The sequence below is a fragment of the Puntigrus tetrazona genome, chromosome 13, assembly GCF_018831695.1.
Source record: "Puntigrus tetrazona isolate hp1 chromosome 13, ASM1883169v1, whole genome shotgun sequence".
NCBI lineage: Eukaryota > Metazoa > Chordata > Actinopteri > Cypriniformes > Cyprinidae > Puntigrus > Puntigrus tetrazona.
Genome location: NC_056711.1, coordinates 11,737,332 through 11,755,595, shown reverse-complemented (window position 1 = coordinate 11,755,595; position 18,264 = coordinate 11,737,332). Strand labels below are relative to the sequence as shown.

The 18,264-nt window shown below is 37.6% G+C and overlaps 1 protein-coding gene across 2 annotated transcripts; it reads left to right on the top strand.

Moving 5' to 3' along the window:
* Positions 1 to 5,581: 5,581 nt before the first annotated feature.
* sertad4 (SERTA domain containing 4) lies at positions 5,582 to 16,201 on the top strand. 2 transcript variants are annotated; one of them, XM_043254584.1, is made up of 4 exons: positions 5,582 to 6,201; positions 13,029 to 13,197; positions 13,404 to 13,531; positions 14,272 to 16,201. In XM_043254584.1, the coding sequence occupies exons 2-4, from the start codon at positions 13,044 to 13,046 to the stop codon at positions 14,986 to 14,988; spliced, it is 999 nt and encodes a 332-aa protein (XP_043110519.1). In that variant the 5' UTR covers positions 5,582 to 6,201; positions 13,029 to 13,043; the 3' UTR covers positions 14,989 to 16,201. The 2 variants fall into 2 exon arrangements, with proteins under 2 accessions (XP_043110519.1, XP_043110520.1); XM_043254585.1 differs by having other exon boundaries at positions 5,584 to 6,201; positions 14,275 to 16,201.
* Positions 16,202 to 18,264: the final 2,063 nt, after the last annotated feature.

The window sequence follows — 18,264 nt, the reverse complement described above, 5'->3', positions numbered from 1 at the left end:
CCGAGTTAAAATATTTTAGCTCCGATTATTACTGCTGTCCTAAGATTACATTGCTCAGACCTACCAAAGTTGTACAGGGGTACAATTAATGTCAGGTTGACTAGATGCCATTCTGAGGCATTTTAATGGAAACTCTGGCAGATGGCTGGGTTCCTCAAGATGTGATCAGATTCTCTAGATGGTGTTCTAATAAGGGACTTAGTTTATTTCACTGTACTATGAGAGTGCCAATCCAGTCTTCACCACATACAGCCTGTCGTTCAGCATTATATGTCAGCTCTTTTATTCTCCTCACTCTGAATTTAATGCTGCGCATTTAGAAACACAATCAGCAAAACAAACAGAAAAAAAAATTCATTCTCAATATAACATTAACAGCCAAGAAGGATAGGACTTTTGTTTTAATGCCACACCATTCTTGATGAAGAACAATGAGCACATGCATTATCATTAGCATTACCTTCAACTTTAGAGTCAAATCTCTGACTGTTCTGAATCACGAGAACATTACGAAACCAGTTTCTAACGTGGTGAAATGAAGGCTGCATTAAGCTGACACTTTATAAAATGGATGCGTATTTGCCATGCTTTTACAAAAGACTGTTCCCTCTTATCTTTTGTATTAAATTCGTCTTGCGATCCTGAATGTTCAAATTTAGCACCTGAGACTCGACACTCAGTACTGCAACACTAGAGATGTAGGACCAGCGATGAAACTGTGAGGATGTTTATAGAGTATGTGATGGTAAGAAGGCTTCTCAGCGCTTTCGCTCTGTCTTTACAAGTGTCCTGATCTCTTTGCGGTCAACCTGTGAAATCTGTCTTGAACTAGTTTCTTTCCTTTTCTTGAGCGATGGTCAAACTCACTCAGTGATTGTTACGTACTGTAAATGGCACATAGATTTTGCTGATCTATTTTTGTATCTATATATCTGAGAAAATGGACTCACTTTCTTGGTAAATGTATGAAGCTCTGTGAGCAGTATGGAGTTGTAGACTTTGTTCTACTTACACGGTTTAGTTGATATTTAGTTCTCTTTGTTCAAAAGAACAGTTTATTAGTGAATGTGTCACTCATTCAGTGTGCTGTTTCAAAATATGAAAAAAAAAAAAAAAAAACTTCTTCACCTTCTCGTCACTGTTGCAGTCTTGCAGGTTGATAGAAAAAAGTATGAGTGTGAGAGAAAAGGGGAGTGTTTGTTCAGTGTGATGTTACATGCTGTTATATGTATTCTTAGCTTCGCTAATGTTGTCGTTTCAGGTGATGATACTGTATATGAGTCTGTTTTTCTCCCCTCCTTAAAAAGAGAGAAAGCACTCTTTGAGCTGGTATGTTTTGTAAGACCAGAATTAAGCACATTCTTAGGGCACATGGAGTCGTGAAACACATCTTGTGAAAGAGTCTCAGACTGTGATGGTCCTCAGAGAGTCCCAACCGGACAGTGTCTCCCTCAAAGACCACGTCCCGCAAGACGCACAGCTGGGCTGAGCTTTCCCTCTCTCTCGCGCTGGGCCTGGGAGATGTTCTCAGTTTCTTCTTAACAGTCTCAAAATTTTATTTTACCCTTCTCTCGACTTTTAAGCCTGAGAAAATGCCACGGCTGTCAAAATTACAATGACATAATGCAGCGCAATGTTGAAACGTAGGATGTTAATGCGTTGTGACTAGAAAACAGCTGTGTCACAAACTGACACAGAGAGGCTGTTATGTCTCACTCGTGACAGTTTTATTAGGGGCTTGGCGCACTGTTGCCTCATGCAGATATGGCTTCCAAATTATTTTCCCCGCTATAAATGAGAATCTCATTGCAGCTACAGTAAATCAGTTAAATAGGTTGGTTACATGGCTCTGCCAGCCCGCAGTCCCTCAGACTCAACCCTCCCAGGAGCTTCTGATCAGTCTGTCTTTAAAGGCATAGTTCAGCTTAGATATGCCATTCAGTTCACTCTTGTATAGATTCTGTATTATTTCATGAAACGTAAAATGATTTATTAGGCAGAATGCCCAAGCTGCGCTTTTCCACACGATTCGTACTCCCATACTCCCATGCTCCGAGACTTCTAGATCTTATGAAACTATGTGATAGTTTGTGTGGAACAGACCAAAATTCGCTGCTCACTGATAACCAGAGCTCACCGTGTCCGTAAAACGCGTTCCTTAAAAGTGCTATTTGTTTACAATAAATATAAGCACAAATTACATGCAAGGGGTTCTGACAGAGGGGGAAGACGGGCTTTAATCATGGTCCGTTCCACACGCAAACCTGTCAAACACTATTGAAATGTTTTGAGCAGAAGTCTTTCATGCTCATGAATGCTCAGTATAAGTATTCGATCAAACAAAAGGAATGCAGTGAAAAAATTTAATTCTGAAATATTTTTTGCCATTTAAAATAGGAAAAACTTCATTTTTAATATTTTTAAATGTATTTCTAAGATGGAAAAGCTGGATTTTCAGCAGACACATTAGTCTTCAGTGTCAAATAATCGTATACAAATATACTGTAATATTCTTTATTACTGTATATTATTACATATATTATAAATGCATATTACAGATAATATTACATATTATCTGTAATATGCATTTCTGGTAACAATGTAATGCATCCTTGCTAAATAAAAGCATTATTTTCTTTAAAAGCATAGTTGCTCCAATCTTTTGCAAAAAATATACTTCTTTAGAAGACTGACTATAGCACATATGAAAGAAATCGACTCCTTTCGTGATGTTTAAGGTGTATTTATTTTTTTTTATTTAATTTTGTTTAATATTTTTTTTTTGAAGGCGGGTGTTTTTAGGTTGGTCTTTATAAATCACCACCACCAAATTATTCTGTAAATTACAAAACAACACTTTTAATGTGTCATCTGAACAACGTGAGTGAATAATGACAAGATTTTTAAAATGATTTTATTAGGAACTAGAAAATGTTATAACTCTAGTTTTAGCACTCTGAAACTCTGCTGATCTGACTGAGGTGTTTTAAGGAGAGTCGTTTCTTTACAGCTTGACAGATGAAACAGCCTTTCCTCTTATGTTTAATGTGAGTGAATGAGTCTTTCCAGTGCCTGATAAAAGCTCACAGATGTCACATCTCCTCTCCCATAGGATTTTTCCTTAGCTCTGCAGTAGTCTGTACGTGAGATGTAGTAAGCATTTAGACAACAGACCCGTGACGGTCATTTAGAATCCATCTTATTCTGAACTCAGTGACAGGGGTTCTGTTCGCTTCACAGAACCAGTAAACACCAGCATAAAGAGGTTTTAGGATTTATTGCACAAGAGCACACGCTCTACCCGTGCTCTCTCTGCGACCCAACGCGATTCAGGTCTAACATGCCACTGACACCTTCAACTTTCACAAGGTGTGTTCCAACTAAACCGGTTTTAAACATTTTATACATGTTCTGAACATTGTGTACATGTTTATATTTGCAATTCTTTTAATTTAGCCGTTTCAGTTTATTCTCAAAATGCTTTAAATGAATTGCCTATATACCCACCGATTCAGTCGGTGCCTTACTTTTTCTCTGGAGAACGTTTTTATGATGTTTTTTGAAATGTTGCAGCGATGTTGTGTCACCTTGTGTGTTCATACTTCTGTACAACCGCTGTAATATGATTTGTAAATTAAGTCTTACACATTAAAAAGATGATGCATTTGTATGTGATTCTGTTTAAAAAAAAAAAAACACACACATCTGCTTATTGTCTTTGCTTGTTTTTTTTTGTGGTTTGAGGAAATTCAGAACTTTAGCTATTTAGGTTTTAGCCTTGCTTGCAATGACTTATGTATTGCATATGTATTTCTACATAATGCATATTTTAGGTTAATGTACACTACACTGCAGTGTTTAAAAATAATGAAAAACAAATACCTTAAAATATAAAATGATTCAGATTTTCTTTGTTGGAAGGCAAAGTGTGAGCAAGAAAAAGTCTGTAAATCCTCTCTGTTTTGGAGTTTTGGAGACGTTAGTGTCAAAGACAAATTTGTGTCAGCTACAGATGATGAAATTGTGTGGGGCTCAGTTTAGAGTTTTTGATTTCTGAGGGCATCTGTTTTGCCTCTCACGTACCTTTTTACAAATAAATTTACTGTCATGAAAAGATCACGTGCCTTCACGTGCTTCTTTCACATGCACTTTGGATGCTCATAAATATGTATATGTCACTATCCGAAGTGTGTATCTGCGTGGGGAAGTGTATTTTGAAGGTCCCATTAAACTTTTAGTTTTATCCTGAGGGAAAGAGCTCTCTTCAAAGTGCTTAAACATGGACAGCAGCTCCGTGTGAGTCAATATTTATTCCTCACTGCTTGACTGGAGTGAATGAAGAGAGAGGCAGAATTGAACCCTTTGACCTTACTACTGTAATATAGCAGCAGAAGCTTTCTGTCAGATCAAGAGATCTAGAAGATGAATAGACATCAAAACGAGGGTATGCGTCTGAAGATTATTAGGCATCCTCTACTGCTGGAATGAACGCTTGAACTGAATTGTAGCCAACAGATGGCACTATTGTTGATGGTCATTTTAGGTTATCCTAAATGGGAAGTTTAAAGAATTATTTGTAAATGTAGATATACAAACAAAATATGGTGACATACCCCCAAAAAACAAAAACAGTATGTAACATAAGGGTTTCATGGGTAAATCAGAAAATAAAATATATTAGTTACCGCCTGTTTAATGTAGGCTAATGCTGAAGACTAGAAGCGTCCAAGATTTTTTCTTTTTCGAATATATGGATGGTGTTGCTTATCACGTATGGTTTACCTTCAGTGGATTTAAGGACTGAGAGAGAGATTCGCTTTAAAAGTGCTAGTACAGTAAACCACAATGCATGGTTTCCATTTATTTAAAAGATGCTGTTTCTCTCTGAAGCCTCTATAGTCACCTGGAAAAGTACTTGAACAAAGGGCTGCTTTTCACACAAGAAAATAAATTACGGACTCTGGCACAGGAGTTGATGTCTGCTTCTAACTAGAAACAGGGTGTGTTTTTTGGAACCTGGAGTCAGAGGGAAATGGAGCAAGAAAAAGCCTTTGTGTGTGTGTGTGCACGCATGCTTGCTTGTTCTTATGAAGGCCACATTTCTAAAAATGTCTTCAGACATATGATGGTCATTTGTATTAAAAAAAAGAAAAAAAAAGAAAATGATACATTGGCTAAAATGAAAAAAAAAATCACGGTAAATTACAAAAAGTTATTACTGACATTTGCTAACATTTCAAAACATTAATTAATAATGGTCACCTGTAATTATTAAATAAAAACAACAACAAAATATTCCTCAAGTTGACAAAAGCTGAAATAGCAAAAATATTATATGAAATATATAAATGTATATATATATATATATATATATATATATATATATTTATATATAAAATATTTATATAATTTTAACATTAAAATTACCATAGATTTTATATTTATATTTTTTCATCTGTTAAATGAAGGAAAAATGTCAGTTTTAGAGGTCTTTACAATAGTACATGTTGTGAAAGTGATGGAGCGACCAAACAATCAGCGCAATTTGGTGCTCAACTCCGCCTCTTCTATAAGGAACACCGGAGAAATCCGCTCAGAAGCGCGGCTGGAAAATACGGACCGCCGCTCCTGAAAAGGGAAATGTCTAACAGATGATTGGCCCCGTGCCCGCCCGCTCCACTTCTGCTGCGCGCTAAACGCAGCTCCTCTGACCAAAACCAGACACACACACACTCACAAGGCACCAGGGAAGCATCGCTGCCGGGACGGGACGCGACTGATCCTAAGCAAAAAAGCTGCGGCTGTTTATTCCGAGGAATGGGGAGACGCTGTCGGTGTCCACCGACGTTAACAAGCCCAGTTCAAAGCGAGCGCTGCAACGTCGCACCGTCTGCCGGTGAGGTCACTGTGGCACAAAGCAAAGCGACCTGCGCGGACACGCAGCGGAGATTCCGTCACATCACGGCGGCTTTGTTCGCGCGCTGATTGACTGTCGCTTCGGATGAGATTTAGCCGCTAAAACCTTATCGATTATTGCGAGTCAGAGAGGCTCGCGCCGATGGATCGTGGATAAGTAGTTATTGATGAACCGAGAGGGACTACAGCGGCGGAACCCAAAGGAGAAAACGAGCGCGCGTCTATAACGACACATCTGAATATATTAAACAACGCATATTGACTTAGTCATCGTTGCACTTAAAGGTAAGCAAAAGTTAATATATATCGAAGATGTTCCCGCCGCTCGGAGTTACGCGCCACTAGCCTCCGGAGGCAGACAGACATGGCACAGTGCCAACACAGATGAACTACACTTATGATCTCAAGTGTGTTAAGAACAAACAACCATTTTTAAGAACCTAAGAATACGCACAGTATTTTGTGTTTTCGTCATTATTAAAAGTAATACTAACGGTCAGATAATGAAGGCATATTTTGTCTGTATGATGAATACACAAAGAGTGTACGTTAGGTTTTTTACATATAAACACATTTTTGCCTACAACTAATTTGTATGTAAAACAAAACCCTACAGTACCGAATTTATTATATTAACATAAATATATTAATATACATTAAGTATTGTGAATAAAATTTGTGATAATTGTTATTGAATAACAACAACGTATTTATCTATTATATAGAGCTACATATATGTATACTCCTACAATGTATTTATTCATTTCAGCAACTGTATTTACTTTTTAAAAATACCTTTAAAATTACAATTAAAATATCTAAATAAAATTAAACGGATTTCTATCATACATGTGAGCTATCATCCGACCAAAATCCCATCCTGTTTTTATTACGGTTTGTAAAATTGATTATAATTACACTGAAGGTCTAAGAAAGCTAATGACAGCGAGGTCACACACACAGTGTTCTTTTCACACATTAAAACACACAAGATGTGTGTATATATATATGTGTGTGTGTGTGTGTGTTGTAATGGTAGGGAGCCAGAATTCTGTTACCGCTTGATTCCCTTACAAGGAGATGGCGTGTGCAAGATGAAAGCACAATAACTTTATAGATGGATGCAGAGTGTGTGTGTTTTTGTCCCGATGAATGCGCAATTACCGTTGCACGGGAAAATTGTGCATTGGTGTCTGCATAGTGTGAGGCAGGAGATAGTTCAGTGCGTGTGAGGCTATTGTTGTTGTGTAAGAGAGAGAGAGATGCTATTGTGCGTGGCGGAGATGGTATGTGTGTGTGAGTGGGATTATTTCTTGCTTCATTATCAGCAATGGGTTCACTGCATCTGTTCCTGGTGCCGCGGGGCAGGAGTGTGAGTGTGTGTGTGTGTGTGTGTGTGTGTGTGCGTGTGGGTATTTCCCCTGAGATCACTGTGCCAGTTTAAGAGTGTCTGGCATACTGCCACGCATTGATCCCTCGATCTACAGCAGGCACAAAGGAAAACCCACGCAATCGTTTACCGCCTGTGGTTCTCATCAGTCCGTTCCAGTCATTTGTGTCTGGGCACGGTGAGGATTTACTTCAAGAGACTTCTGAGGAGTCTGTGGGCTGCTCATAATCATCTGAAACTTCAACCCGGGCAGTTTCAGAAGACTGTGGTTTGGGAGGGACACGGCGCATCCTGTGCAGAACATCTTCCTGTCAAACCTTCAATCACATTCAGGAACGACTCATGAAAAGGCTCACCTCATTCAAACACCCACAGTATGAACTGAATATAAACAATAGAGAAGAAAGGGGGAAAAAACGCACCGTCATCACATTTGGTTGAAAAACACTATCCACAATCTGAGAGCTATTACATGGTGTATGAGCAGGATTTCTTCTCTGTGTCCAGTGCTACGTGATTCAAAACATACTTGAAGGAGAAAATGCACATTGTTTTGCTAAATCAATACTATTATTTGGCAAGGACATATTAAATTTGCTCAATTTCATCAAATAATATCTGAAAAGATGTTTGCCTTAAAAATTTTAAGTACAACTGTTTTCAGCATTAACATTTTAAACAATTTAAATGAACAGTACAAGAGAAAACATTTTAAAATGTAATAACAGTTTTCACAATGTTACTGTTTTTGCATTTGTTTGTTTTTGGATATGACTTGGTGAGCATAAGAACGTTCTTTTAAAAACGTTTACATGGCATTTTTGAAAGATATATTACGCAGGCGAGGCTGCCTGACCGAAACAGAACATTTAAAATGCATGTAAACACTTTTGAAAAGATCTTTGATTTGGCTTTATTAAACATAAAAAGGAATAGATAGATAATTTAAAAAAAAAAAGATCATTTAATATATATATATATATATATATATATATATATATATATATATATATATATATATATATATATATATATACTAAAGTAACTTTAATAAAATTAATTACACTTAATTGTTAAATCGATTGTTTGTTTTATGAGATCATGAGACAAATCAATGTATATAAATACACTTTTTATCAGACGGGGTTTCTGTCTAAATGCAAATAAATCACAACCATCACATAATAAATCCCAGCTCAGCGTTGATGGAAATATTACACTCTTTTAAACGATATCAGGGATGATATGATTACCCTTCCCTTTTGAGTATACAGAGAGCACGTGCTGCCCTCCCTCCGTCTCAAACACACACACACACACACACACACAGCTTCAGGCTCTGACTCTTAACAGCAGGGATGCATGGGTAGCCAGAACATTCCTTCAGCACTGATGTGGCGTTGTGTCAACACGATCATGTTACTGCGCTAACCTCACACACACACATAAGCGAGGCTGGGATGCAGGGCTGTTGGCCAAAGTCAGTATAATTTTTCTCTCATTTTATCTGTCTAACACTGTTACACTCTCCACTTGCAGTACAGACATGGTGCAACTTTTTTTCTCTCTCCCTCTGAGTTGGATATAACCTAGACAAGCTGAGCAGCCACAGAGCTCTTGGCAGGCGGGAAGGGTGTTCCTACTTCTCTTTTTTTCTCTCTCTCTCTCTTTCCCTTTCATTTTTTTTAAAATTCATTTCCCCCCTCTTTTTCCCCAGGCTTTGTATGTGTGTGCGAGACATGTTTGGATGGATGTTTTACCTCCTCGACTGGGTGTTGCCTACATTTTCTGTCTGAGCATGTAAGAATGAAAGAGACTACCTAATGACCTAGATTACGGTCTGCAGGATGTGTTCAGATCCTCAACGCAACATTTCGATTCTTAAATAAACCCTCCTCTGTTTCGCTGATAGATTCAGGTCAAGCTTTAACCCAAACTGTTGAATGGAAGTCCTGCACCCTGAGGAGGACACACATGGTTTAAATGCTTCCAGCACCCAGACAGAAAGCAGTTTCTGAGCAGATGGATGAAAGCTCCTGGAGAGGTGTGTAAGTGTGTGTGTAATAGCCCCCTTGGTTGGCAAAGTCTACTGCGTTTTTTTCACCTTATGGTACATCGGGCGTCACTTCAGCGGGGTGTGTTTCACACACACACACACGTTACTGCGTGACTCAGTGTAGGTTCTGCATGTGCGTGCATGAATTAAAGAGGTCATTCATGTTGTTCTATAACCTTTTTCTTCTGTCGCCAAATATCCTAGTTGTTGTGTGACAAAGCACAAAAAAGCACAGCAAAACTATCATAATGCTTTCTAAGTGTTCTGAAGCCATACAAGCTTTGTATGAAGAGATAAAAATGTAAGCAATTATTCCTTGCTCTCCCTGTGCTGTAGCTATCGAATCGAACATCAAATGTCAATTTTAGAAACATCATGTGAGCTCTGACGATGGAAGTAATCATGAGACAAACAATGCCGTTTGATTTCACCGATTCCAATGATGCAGTTTGCATAAAGGCACAATATATGATTTGAGACCTACAGTGGAAGCCAGGATTGTTTTAGTTAACAGCAACTGTGTGTGTTTGTTTACAAGATCTGCCATCAGAACAAAACATATGGCTTTAGAAGATTTGTAATGTAGTGCGCAAGTTGCATGGATCACTTGTGTTTATGTTTTTTTTACAATATTTTAAATGTTTAATACACTATATCTCCCCACTAAAATGCCATAAATAGTAGGGATCATGGTGTTTCACAATTTCAGCTCTATATTTTGTCATAATTAACATCTTTGGACGTGTGTTTATATCGGTTACTCGTGTTTCTGGGTCAGGCCGTGTGGGCAGACTGGCGTTACCGATAACTCTAGCTCTGAGTATGTGCCAGTGTTCCTCTGCCACACAGAACAAGTCTGCGGTTGACATTCACTGGTGTTTTAAAACGATCCGTCAGCCTGGTGTTCCAAACAGCAGAGCAGGATATGAGCTGATGCCTAAAGATATTCTCATAACCTGACTAATTGTGCCGTGTTTTGTTTTATTTCTGTCTGCTCTGTCTCTCTTTCTGGCTTAATGTCTACTGACAAAGCGTTTTGAAAATTGTTTCAGTTTTAAAGCACTGCATTCTCTGGCAGACTAACCAATCAAAAAAATCGATAATCTTATACATGGTGCGTGTTCTGAAAGCTTAGCTAAATATACAAAACCTGCTTTTGAGGACATAAGAACATTAAGTTTTTATTATATATATATATATATATATATATATATATATATATATATATATATATATATATATATATATATATATATATATATATATATTAAGGTAGTAGCATAGCTAAGTAAATGTAACTGTGTCAGTGAGCTTTAACAGCTTTTTTGACCCAGTAAAGAGCATCATGTGCTTTGGATGTTTTGGTTTTAGTGAGTTAAGCCAAAAACTACATTACCTCAATGGAAACCTGTAATTATGGTTTTCGCATAGGAAAAACCACAACTGCACAACTGAAAGCTTATCCCTTCCATAATTCCTTAGTCTGGATCGCTCGTTCTTTCTTTCACTCACTCTCTGTCTGGTTTTAGCATCAACTGTGTTTTATAATTTGTAGTTTTAGCATCTACTGAGCTTCACAGTTCTAGTACACAATCCCTTCAATACCCTGTGATATTTGTGTGTGTGTGTGCGCGTGTGACTGATGAGGTGCAAATCCAACGGATCCGGCACCTTTTTATGTTTTCTTCACATGAAAAGGAAAGTGGAAAAGATGGAGAGAGAGAGAAAGAGAGAGAGAGAGAGTGCATAAAAGCACAAAACGAGCAAAGAGACAAAGACAGACAGACGGCTTGTGTGTGTGTGTGTGTGTGTGCGCGAGAGAGCTCTGCTTCTGTGTCAGCTCTCTGTCTTCTAAAGCGTAAATTCAAAGCAGAGTTGTGGGCGGAATGAGAAACAGGTAACGACAGTACGAGGGAGAGGAGGAGAGCGGGATCTGCTCTGATTAAACACGTCTCGCTCACATGAGCTCAGTGTGATCCAAACCCTGCGGACACAGACTGAAAACAGGACGGGTTATTACAGCTGAATTAAGTTTACTGCAAGTTGAACTATTTTTGCGTCTGTGCGTGTGCAAAAATAAATAAATAATTATCAGTTTAGTTATACTTCTCATTTACTTGCATCATTCAGTTTCTTTGTTGATTTAGTGCAACTACTTATTTAAAAATAAATGCGACAACATCAACGCAATTAGTCATGTCCATAAATTTGATAATGATATTTTCAAACAGAACTTTTATTAAAAAAAAAAAAAAAAAAAAAAAAAAGGCTGGAAAAACTGGTTTGAAAAAAAGTATTGCAATGGCAAAAGATGGTATAGAATACGAGAATCTGAATCTATGAATCTCCCTCGGACAGACTGACAATAATCATGATATGGAAATTAAAAACTGATGCTTATTGTAACCTCGATGCTTTGGTCTGTCACAATAATATAATGAACTATCTTTATCTCTGGGTTATTCTTAATAATTTGAATATTGAATTAATATGTAATTTACTTAACTGAGTAAACTGGTTTAATCGATTGACAGACCAAATAGTTACAAATAAACATGTGTTGTAGTCATGTGAGAATTGTGTCTGGTGACTCAGAATAGTCTGGCGTAACAGCAGTTTAATGTGTGCCAACCAAAGCCGCCACATGAGAGTAATAGTGTGTGTGTCTGTGTGTGTGTGTTGAAATTGTCAGTGAAGATTAATGACCTTTGTAGAGGCAGTCATCCAGAACTTTTCCTCTCTCTCCTGTCACTGCGTGTGTGGTAGAACAGAGAACAAAATGATTAAAGAGAGATCACACAAACAGATACCTTCCCTTTCAGCTTCTACTGAATGCTGTTCTCTCTGTATCTCGTTATCTGAGTGTTTCATAGTGTGTGATTTTGCACTATTAGCCGTTTTAAAGAGTCACAATGTGTTTTTCAAATGCCTTGTTAGTGTAATCTTCAAAGATACAATAACTCTACAAGTTGTTGGGTTGTTGAGAGGCTGCTTTCTTTAAAAGGGGTTGTAATGAGGATTAAAATCTTCTTTGATCTTTTAAGATTAAGAAGAAAACGTATTGTAACTTTCAGAATGCAAAACTTGCTCCCCGGTGAGGAAAAAAAAAAAAAAAAAAAAAAAAAACTACAATGAAAGAATTTCAGTGTTAGAAACTAGCGGCTGTTTATTTTTAGGTCTCTGATCATTTCAATTAGATCTTAACATTATGAGCACACATTGCGGGACAGATTGTTTTATAAAGCTATCGCAAATGTAATGCAAACTTATGAGTTGTTTGCAGAAACTTTGCTAACATTAAGCTTTATTAGGAGTATGCCTCATGTCAAAAAAATCAATGCGGTATTTGATCTCTTGAACACCCACAGTTAATTCTTTCATTTAATGTATATGTAGTTCCTACATGTATATGTATGGTTTTTTTGTACTGTACATGTACTGTATGTCATTTGTAATATATACTGTATGTAATATAAATCTGATACATTGATAAATTGTTTTTGTGCATACAAAGTATACAAAATAGGGTACAGAACAACCCTGGACACCACTGACTTTACTGCACAGAAAAGTGAAGATGTGTCATGCAGGGTTATAATACGATTAAGAATTCCCTGTTTAATCATGCATTACAGAATTTTTAAACAATTATGTTTGTTTTTTTAGAACCGAGGTGGAACTATGGCTTTGGTCCTATCAATGAACCCCTTTTGCGAGCCTGAAGCCGAAGCCCCTACATCAATCTACCAACCACTCTGGGAATCCGAGCACTGCAGTAAAAGCTGCATCTCCGCTCCCTCACCACCAGGGGGCGACACCCAAGGGCTCACTCAAGGTCTGAAACTAATCTCATCTTTAAAAGAAAGACTGCCATGAACTGAGGGTCCTGATGATATTCCATTCCAAAGTAGACGATTCAAAATCTGTTATCTAGTTTTGGAACCAAAACAGGCCAGAAATTCTCTTCATACCAGTTCTTTGATCTGGAAGTCATAGCCTATTAATGAAACGGTGTCTGAAACTTCCCATTTTTTTCTCCAGAGCCCCATTACAGACGAGCTCCTGAACATGTGATGGATCGTGTGGCCCTGTCACGGATCTCTTATTTCAAGAGGAAGTTTGTGGAGGATGAAGAACCCATACTGAGCTTCAGGAGTTACTGTCACACTGTAAGTCTGCTAGCCATAGTTACATAATTACATACATATTTCTACACAACACTAGAAATATTTTTTAGAATACTTTCAGTAATTCATAAAGTTTTATAACGTAGATTTTTTTTGCGTAATCTGTCATTACCATAAAGAATTTAACCAGCAAAAAGTTAAATGGTCTGTTGTCAATAGTGTAATAACGTATGAAGCACAGCTCATGTAGATGTCACTTAAAAGAAATTGTGAATATGTAAAAATCTTTTAACCTCACATTAAATTCCTGATTTGATTCACCTTTTTATTGAAATAACTGTATTTAATTTCAGACTAAAATTCACTGAGCAATTTGTCAGACATCTGAAACTCCTTTGTCATATTTGGTTTTTAAATATTTTCATTGCAAACATTTTTATTTATTGTATAACAGCTGTTAGAAATTTAGAAAAGCTGAAATAATTTTATTAGTCATTTTTTAATTTCTTGATATTAAATGTATTTAATTTTGTAGGTTTCAGTTCAGTGTTTATTTTATTTGTATTCCTATATTTACTGAAATATTTCTGCAGTAGTGTTTATCATTGAATTATTTTTTTTTGGTTCTACTATACTTTACTATTTATCACATGCCTCTGCAAGCAAAAAGCATTCCCCTCTTGCACCTTGATTTTTTTCCTCACAACACATTGTGAATCATGCAGGCAACTGACAACTGACCTTACCTCGTTTATGAATGTTCATTTTGTCCTCCGGGCCAGCAGGTGTCACCGGTCTTAGAGGAGCGCGCTCACATTCTCCGTCTCTCTCTGGAGAAGCTGCGTTTCATGGATGACCCAGAGTCCTTCTTACGGCGCTCCGTGCTCATCAACAACCTTCTCCGTCGTCTCAGAAACGAAATCCTCCTCCAGAGTGACTGGTGCTTCCCATCGGGGCCCACAGCAACACCTTGTCCCCTCCAAACACCTGCCACGAATACCCCTCTTCCCCCACCTGCCCTGCAGCCCTGCATTACGCCTCCCGGGCAGTACCGCAAACGCCTGCGTCTGCTGAGGAGGGAAGGGCCAGAGTGTGTCCCAGCCTGCTGCTGTTTATACGCAGCCGGACGCTACCTCCAGCTGCCCCTGTCTGTCTATGAACGGGACGTCTACTCCAACTCTCACCCTTCTTCTTCATCTTCGACTTCAGTAAGATTTCCACAGCTGCTGGAGGAGGAGGATGAGGAGGAGGACAGTGATGAAGAAGAGGACTCTGTGTGTCCTATGTTGGCTCTGTGTCAAGCTGAAACCAGGGAGCAGAACAGGACGTGGGATGGTCTACGGCCACAGAGCCACAGGGAAGACAAGACCCTGGAGAAAGAGAGAGAAAAGGGAAAGGAGAGGGTTAAAGCAGGGGAGGTTTCACAGCGATGGCTTTCAGACGCTATAGGTTCTGGACACCATGGGGCTCTTGCTAGGGTTCACGTGAGGGGAAAATAACAACCGAACACTTGCTGTGGAAACTAAAGTTTCCAGCAGCCTTATAGATCCCTTATACAAACCAGAATATCAACGGTCAGTGTTTTTGAATTTTTAGGTACTTTTTGTACTTCTGGATTACGCAACACTACACATCAAAAGGGACAGCGAATTCACATATTGCTTGCCTCTTGCGAAAACTACCATACTGTGCCTTAAATGTTCTTGTTTAATCTGTTTGATGTGTTCGTGGATATTTGTGACTGAACCAGTTTAATCCACAAAGAAGTATGAAAACTTGTTTCCATAAACTCACAATTCTGAGAAGAAAAAAAAAAAAAAAAAAAGCTGCGAGGTATAAACTCATAATTGTGATTAAAAAAACTAAATTGTAAAATAAGAAGTCACAATTAACTCTTCATGGTAGAAAAAAAATAACTGCGAGATATGAACTCAGAATTCTCATACAACAGTCAGAATTGTGAGATTTATACCTTTGTGCCTCACAGTTCTGACCTTTTATAAGAATTACAAGTTCATCTCTCACAATTTTGTTTATATCTTGCAATTCTGCAATTCTATTTATTCCGTAGCAGAAATGGCCTTTCATAGTGATGGGCACCATCTGAAATAAAATTCACACTCTTTCCGAATTTGTAAGGAAGGAAATTATAATAATAAAAAAAATCATAATTTAGTTTTGTTGATATCATAGGCACTTGCAAAATGCATGACCTGGATTGCTCTTTAATGACGATCATCAAGTTTACATGCAGTGGATTTTAGCCAGAATGCATGAGGCCCTGAAAGAGGCCATAATGTTCAATACTATTCCATTTAGCACCCTTAATATTTCATACATTTACATATTCAGGAGACAAAACATCCTAATTGACACCAGCTGACAGAGACCATGGATACGGTTACCTCAGTGTTGATATTAATCTGTTTTTTTGAGGTCCACTGATTCAAGTGATTATTTTTACAAAAGAGGGAATCTTCATTCACTATGAACGTTTTTATTTTCGTGCACTTTTTCATATTGTTTATGTTTTCTCTGCATTTATTTTATTTCTAAAAACACATAAAAAGGAGAACCTCAGACATGAGCACAAATTATACAGGCAACAATGCTGGTAGTAAATGAAATAAAATTTTAAACATTGTTTGGGCTTGAATGTGTGTGTGTGTTTTTGTGAAATGTATTAAGAATAAAGGAATGATCTCAAGCTCACAATGTTCCCTTTATCGCCTTGTGATGTTATTATATCTGGCATGCAGCTTATTTCTTTGGATTCTCTAACACACACACTTTCTCTCTCTCTCTCTCTCTCTCTCTCAGTCATTCGCTCTTATTACTCTTGCTGTCACCTTTTTGCATCCTTCCTCTCGTCTCCATTATCACTATGGAAACAATGTTTACTGGAAGAGCAGTCTGGGATCCCCTGAGGCAAAAAAAAAGGTTCATGGCAAATACACACACCCCACGGTCAAACATGCACTGAATGGTTATTATGAACACACACATACACGTTTTCACACAGTTGAGATGCTTTTAAATGGAGCACACATTAGTTCCGTTAAAGCAGTGAACATGATGGGGTGATAAATTCAGAGTCCACCTCTGGATGTTGTCTTTTTAAATTAGTTGGGCATTTCACATTTAAAGTGTCATTTTAAACGTTAAAACCTTGCTCCATGGTTCACACCTAAATCATTTATCTTCAGGTGCATCGTCAGGTTTTGACATTACACAATGTAAATTTGTCATCGTCCTTGTTTGCATATTTATCAGATTAATATCACTGCTTAGACAAGTAGCCTACTACGCGTGAGGAGCACTCAAACTGTTTCAATAGACTATCCGTTTGTTTATCATTGTAAATGTTGCTACGTAAATCTGCCTTGAATCTTCTAAAATAATGCTGTCTATCTTTACCACTGTAGTTCTTAATCACGTTTCACAATAGATGACTTTCTCGTTCTAAACCCAGTGTAAAAAAAATAATTGACATATATATATACACACAGTGCAGTTTACGCAGCCTAGGCTACAGTATCTTGTTTTGTAGTAGCGGTAAAAATGAACAACATCCAAAAGGTAAAGGGGGAGTTGTTGCTACAATTTATAGCAATTTTCACAGTACTTCTCAGAGGGCAGGCTATAAGTATAACTCGTTTGAAGTTATGGTGCTGCATATAACATTATCTAGAGAAATTCTATGAGAGATTTTATTAAAGTGTTCTATCCAAATTATTACTGGCTACAGATGAAGTCTTAATTGTTGGTGATTTTAATATCCATGTTGATAATGAAACGATGCATTAGGATCAGCATTCTTAGACAGTCTGAACTCTGTTGGGGTTAGACAACATATGTTAGGACCTACTCATTGTCAAAAGCATACTGCCACATGTAACTGATGTTAATGGTGTTGAAATTCTGCAGCAAAGTGATGATATTTCAGCTCATTATCTAGTTTTGTGTGAACTCCATATAGCTAAAACCATAAACTCTGCACTTTGTTACAAGTATGGTAGAACCATCACTTCCACCACAAAATATCCAAATTCTTTAGCACATGCAATAGTACAGAAAAACATACAGTTAGATACAGTTTACATTTAAGAAGGATAAATTAAAACAATCTGACTCTGTGGTATAATGAGCACTTTCGCACCCTAAAGAGAGCAGCCTGGAAAATGGAGTGAAGCCGGAGAAAAACAAAACTATTACTACTACTAGGTATTTTGTATGGCCTGGCAGGAAAGTACCCTATCATATAGAAAACCATTAAAAACTGCGATATCTGATCATTTGATTTTCATCTCTTTTAGTATAAAACAAACATAATCCCCGGTATTTATTCAATACAGTGACTAAATTAACGAAAAATAAACAAATCAACAGGTGCTGATATTCCCCACGATCACAGCAGTAATGACTTCATGAACTACTTTACTTCCAAGATCGATACCATCGGAGATAAAATTGTAAACACACAGCTGTCAACTACAGTATTGCATCCAGGAGTCACAGATCCTCTGTTGGCTATTATTAATTCATCATTGTCATTAGGATACGTCCACAAAACCTTCAAATTGGCTGTTGTTAAGCCTCTCATTAAAAAAAAATGCACTTTCACCCCAAAGACTTAATCACAGACCATTCTTGAATATCCCTTTTCTGTCAAAGATACTAGAAAGGGTAGTATGCTCACTACCTATAGGAACTATATTCCTTCTTAGAGAAAAATGGTATCTGTGAGGACTTGCAGTCAGGATTAAGACTATACC

What these genes read in the sequence shown, in the direction of transcription:
- sertad4 (XM_043254584.1), top strand. Translation starts at nt 13,044, where the DNA reads ATGGCTTTGGTCCTATCAATGAACCCCTTTTGCGAGCCTGAAGCCGAA. An exon ending in CACCCAAGGGCTCACTCAAG is followed by an intron (nt 13,198 to 13,403) that starts GTCTGAAACTAA and finishes TTTTTTCTCCAG; the next exon opens with AGCCCCATTACAGACGAGCT. An exon ending in TCAGGAGTTACTGTCACACT is followed by an intron (nt 13,532 to 14,271) that starts GTAAGTCTGCTA and finishes CCTCCGGGCCAG; the next exon opens with CAGGTGTCACCGGTCTTAGA.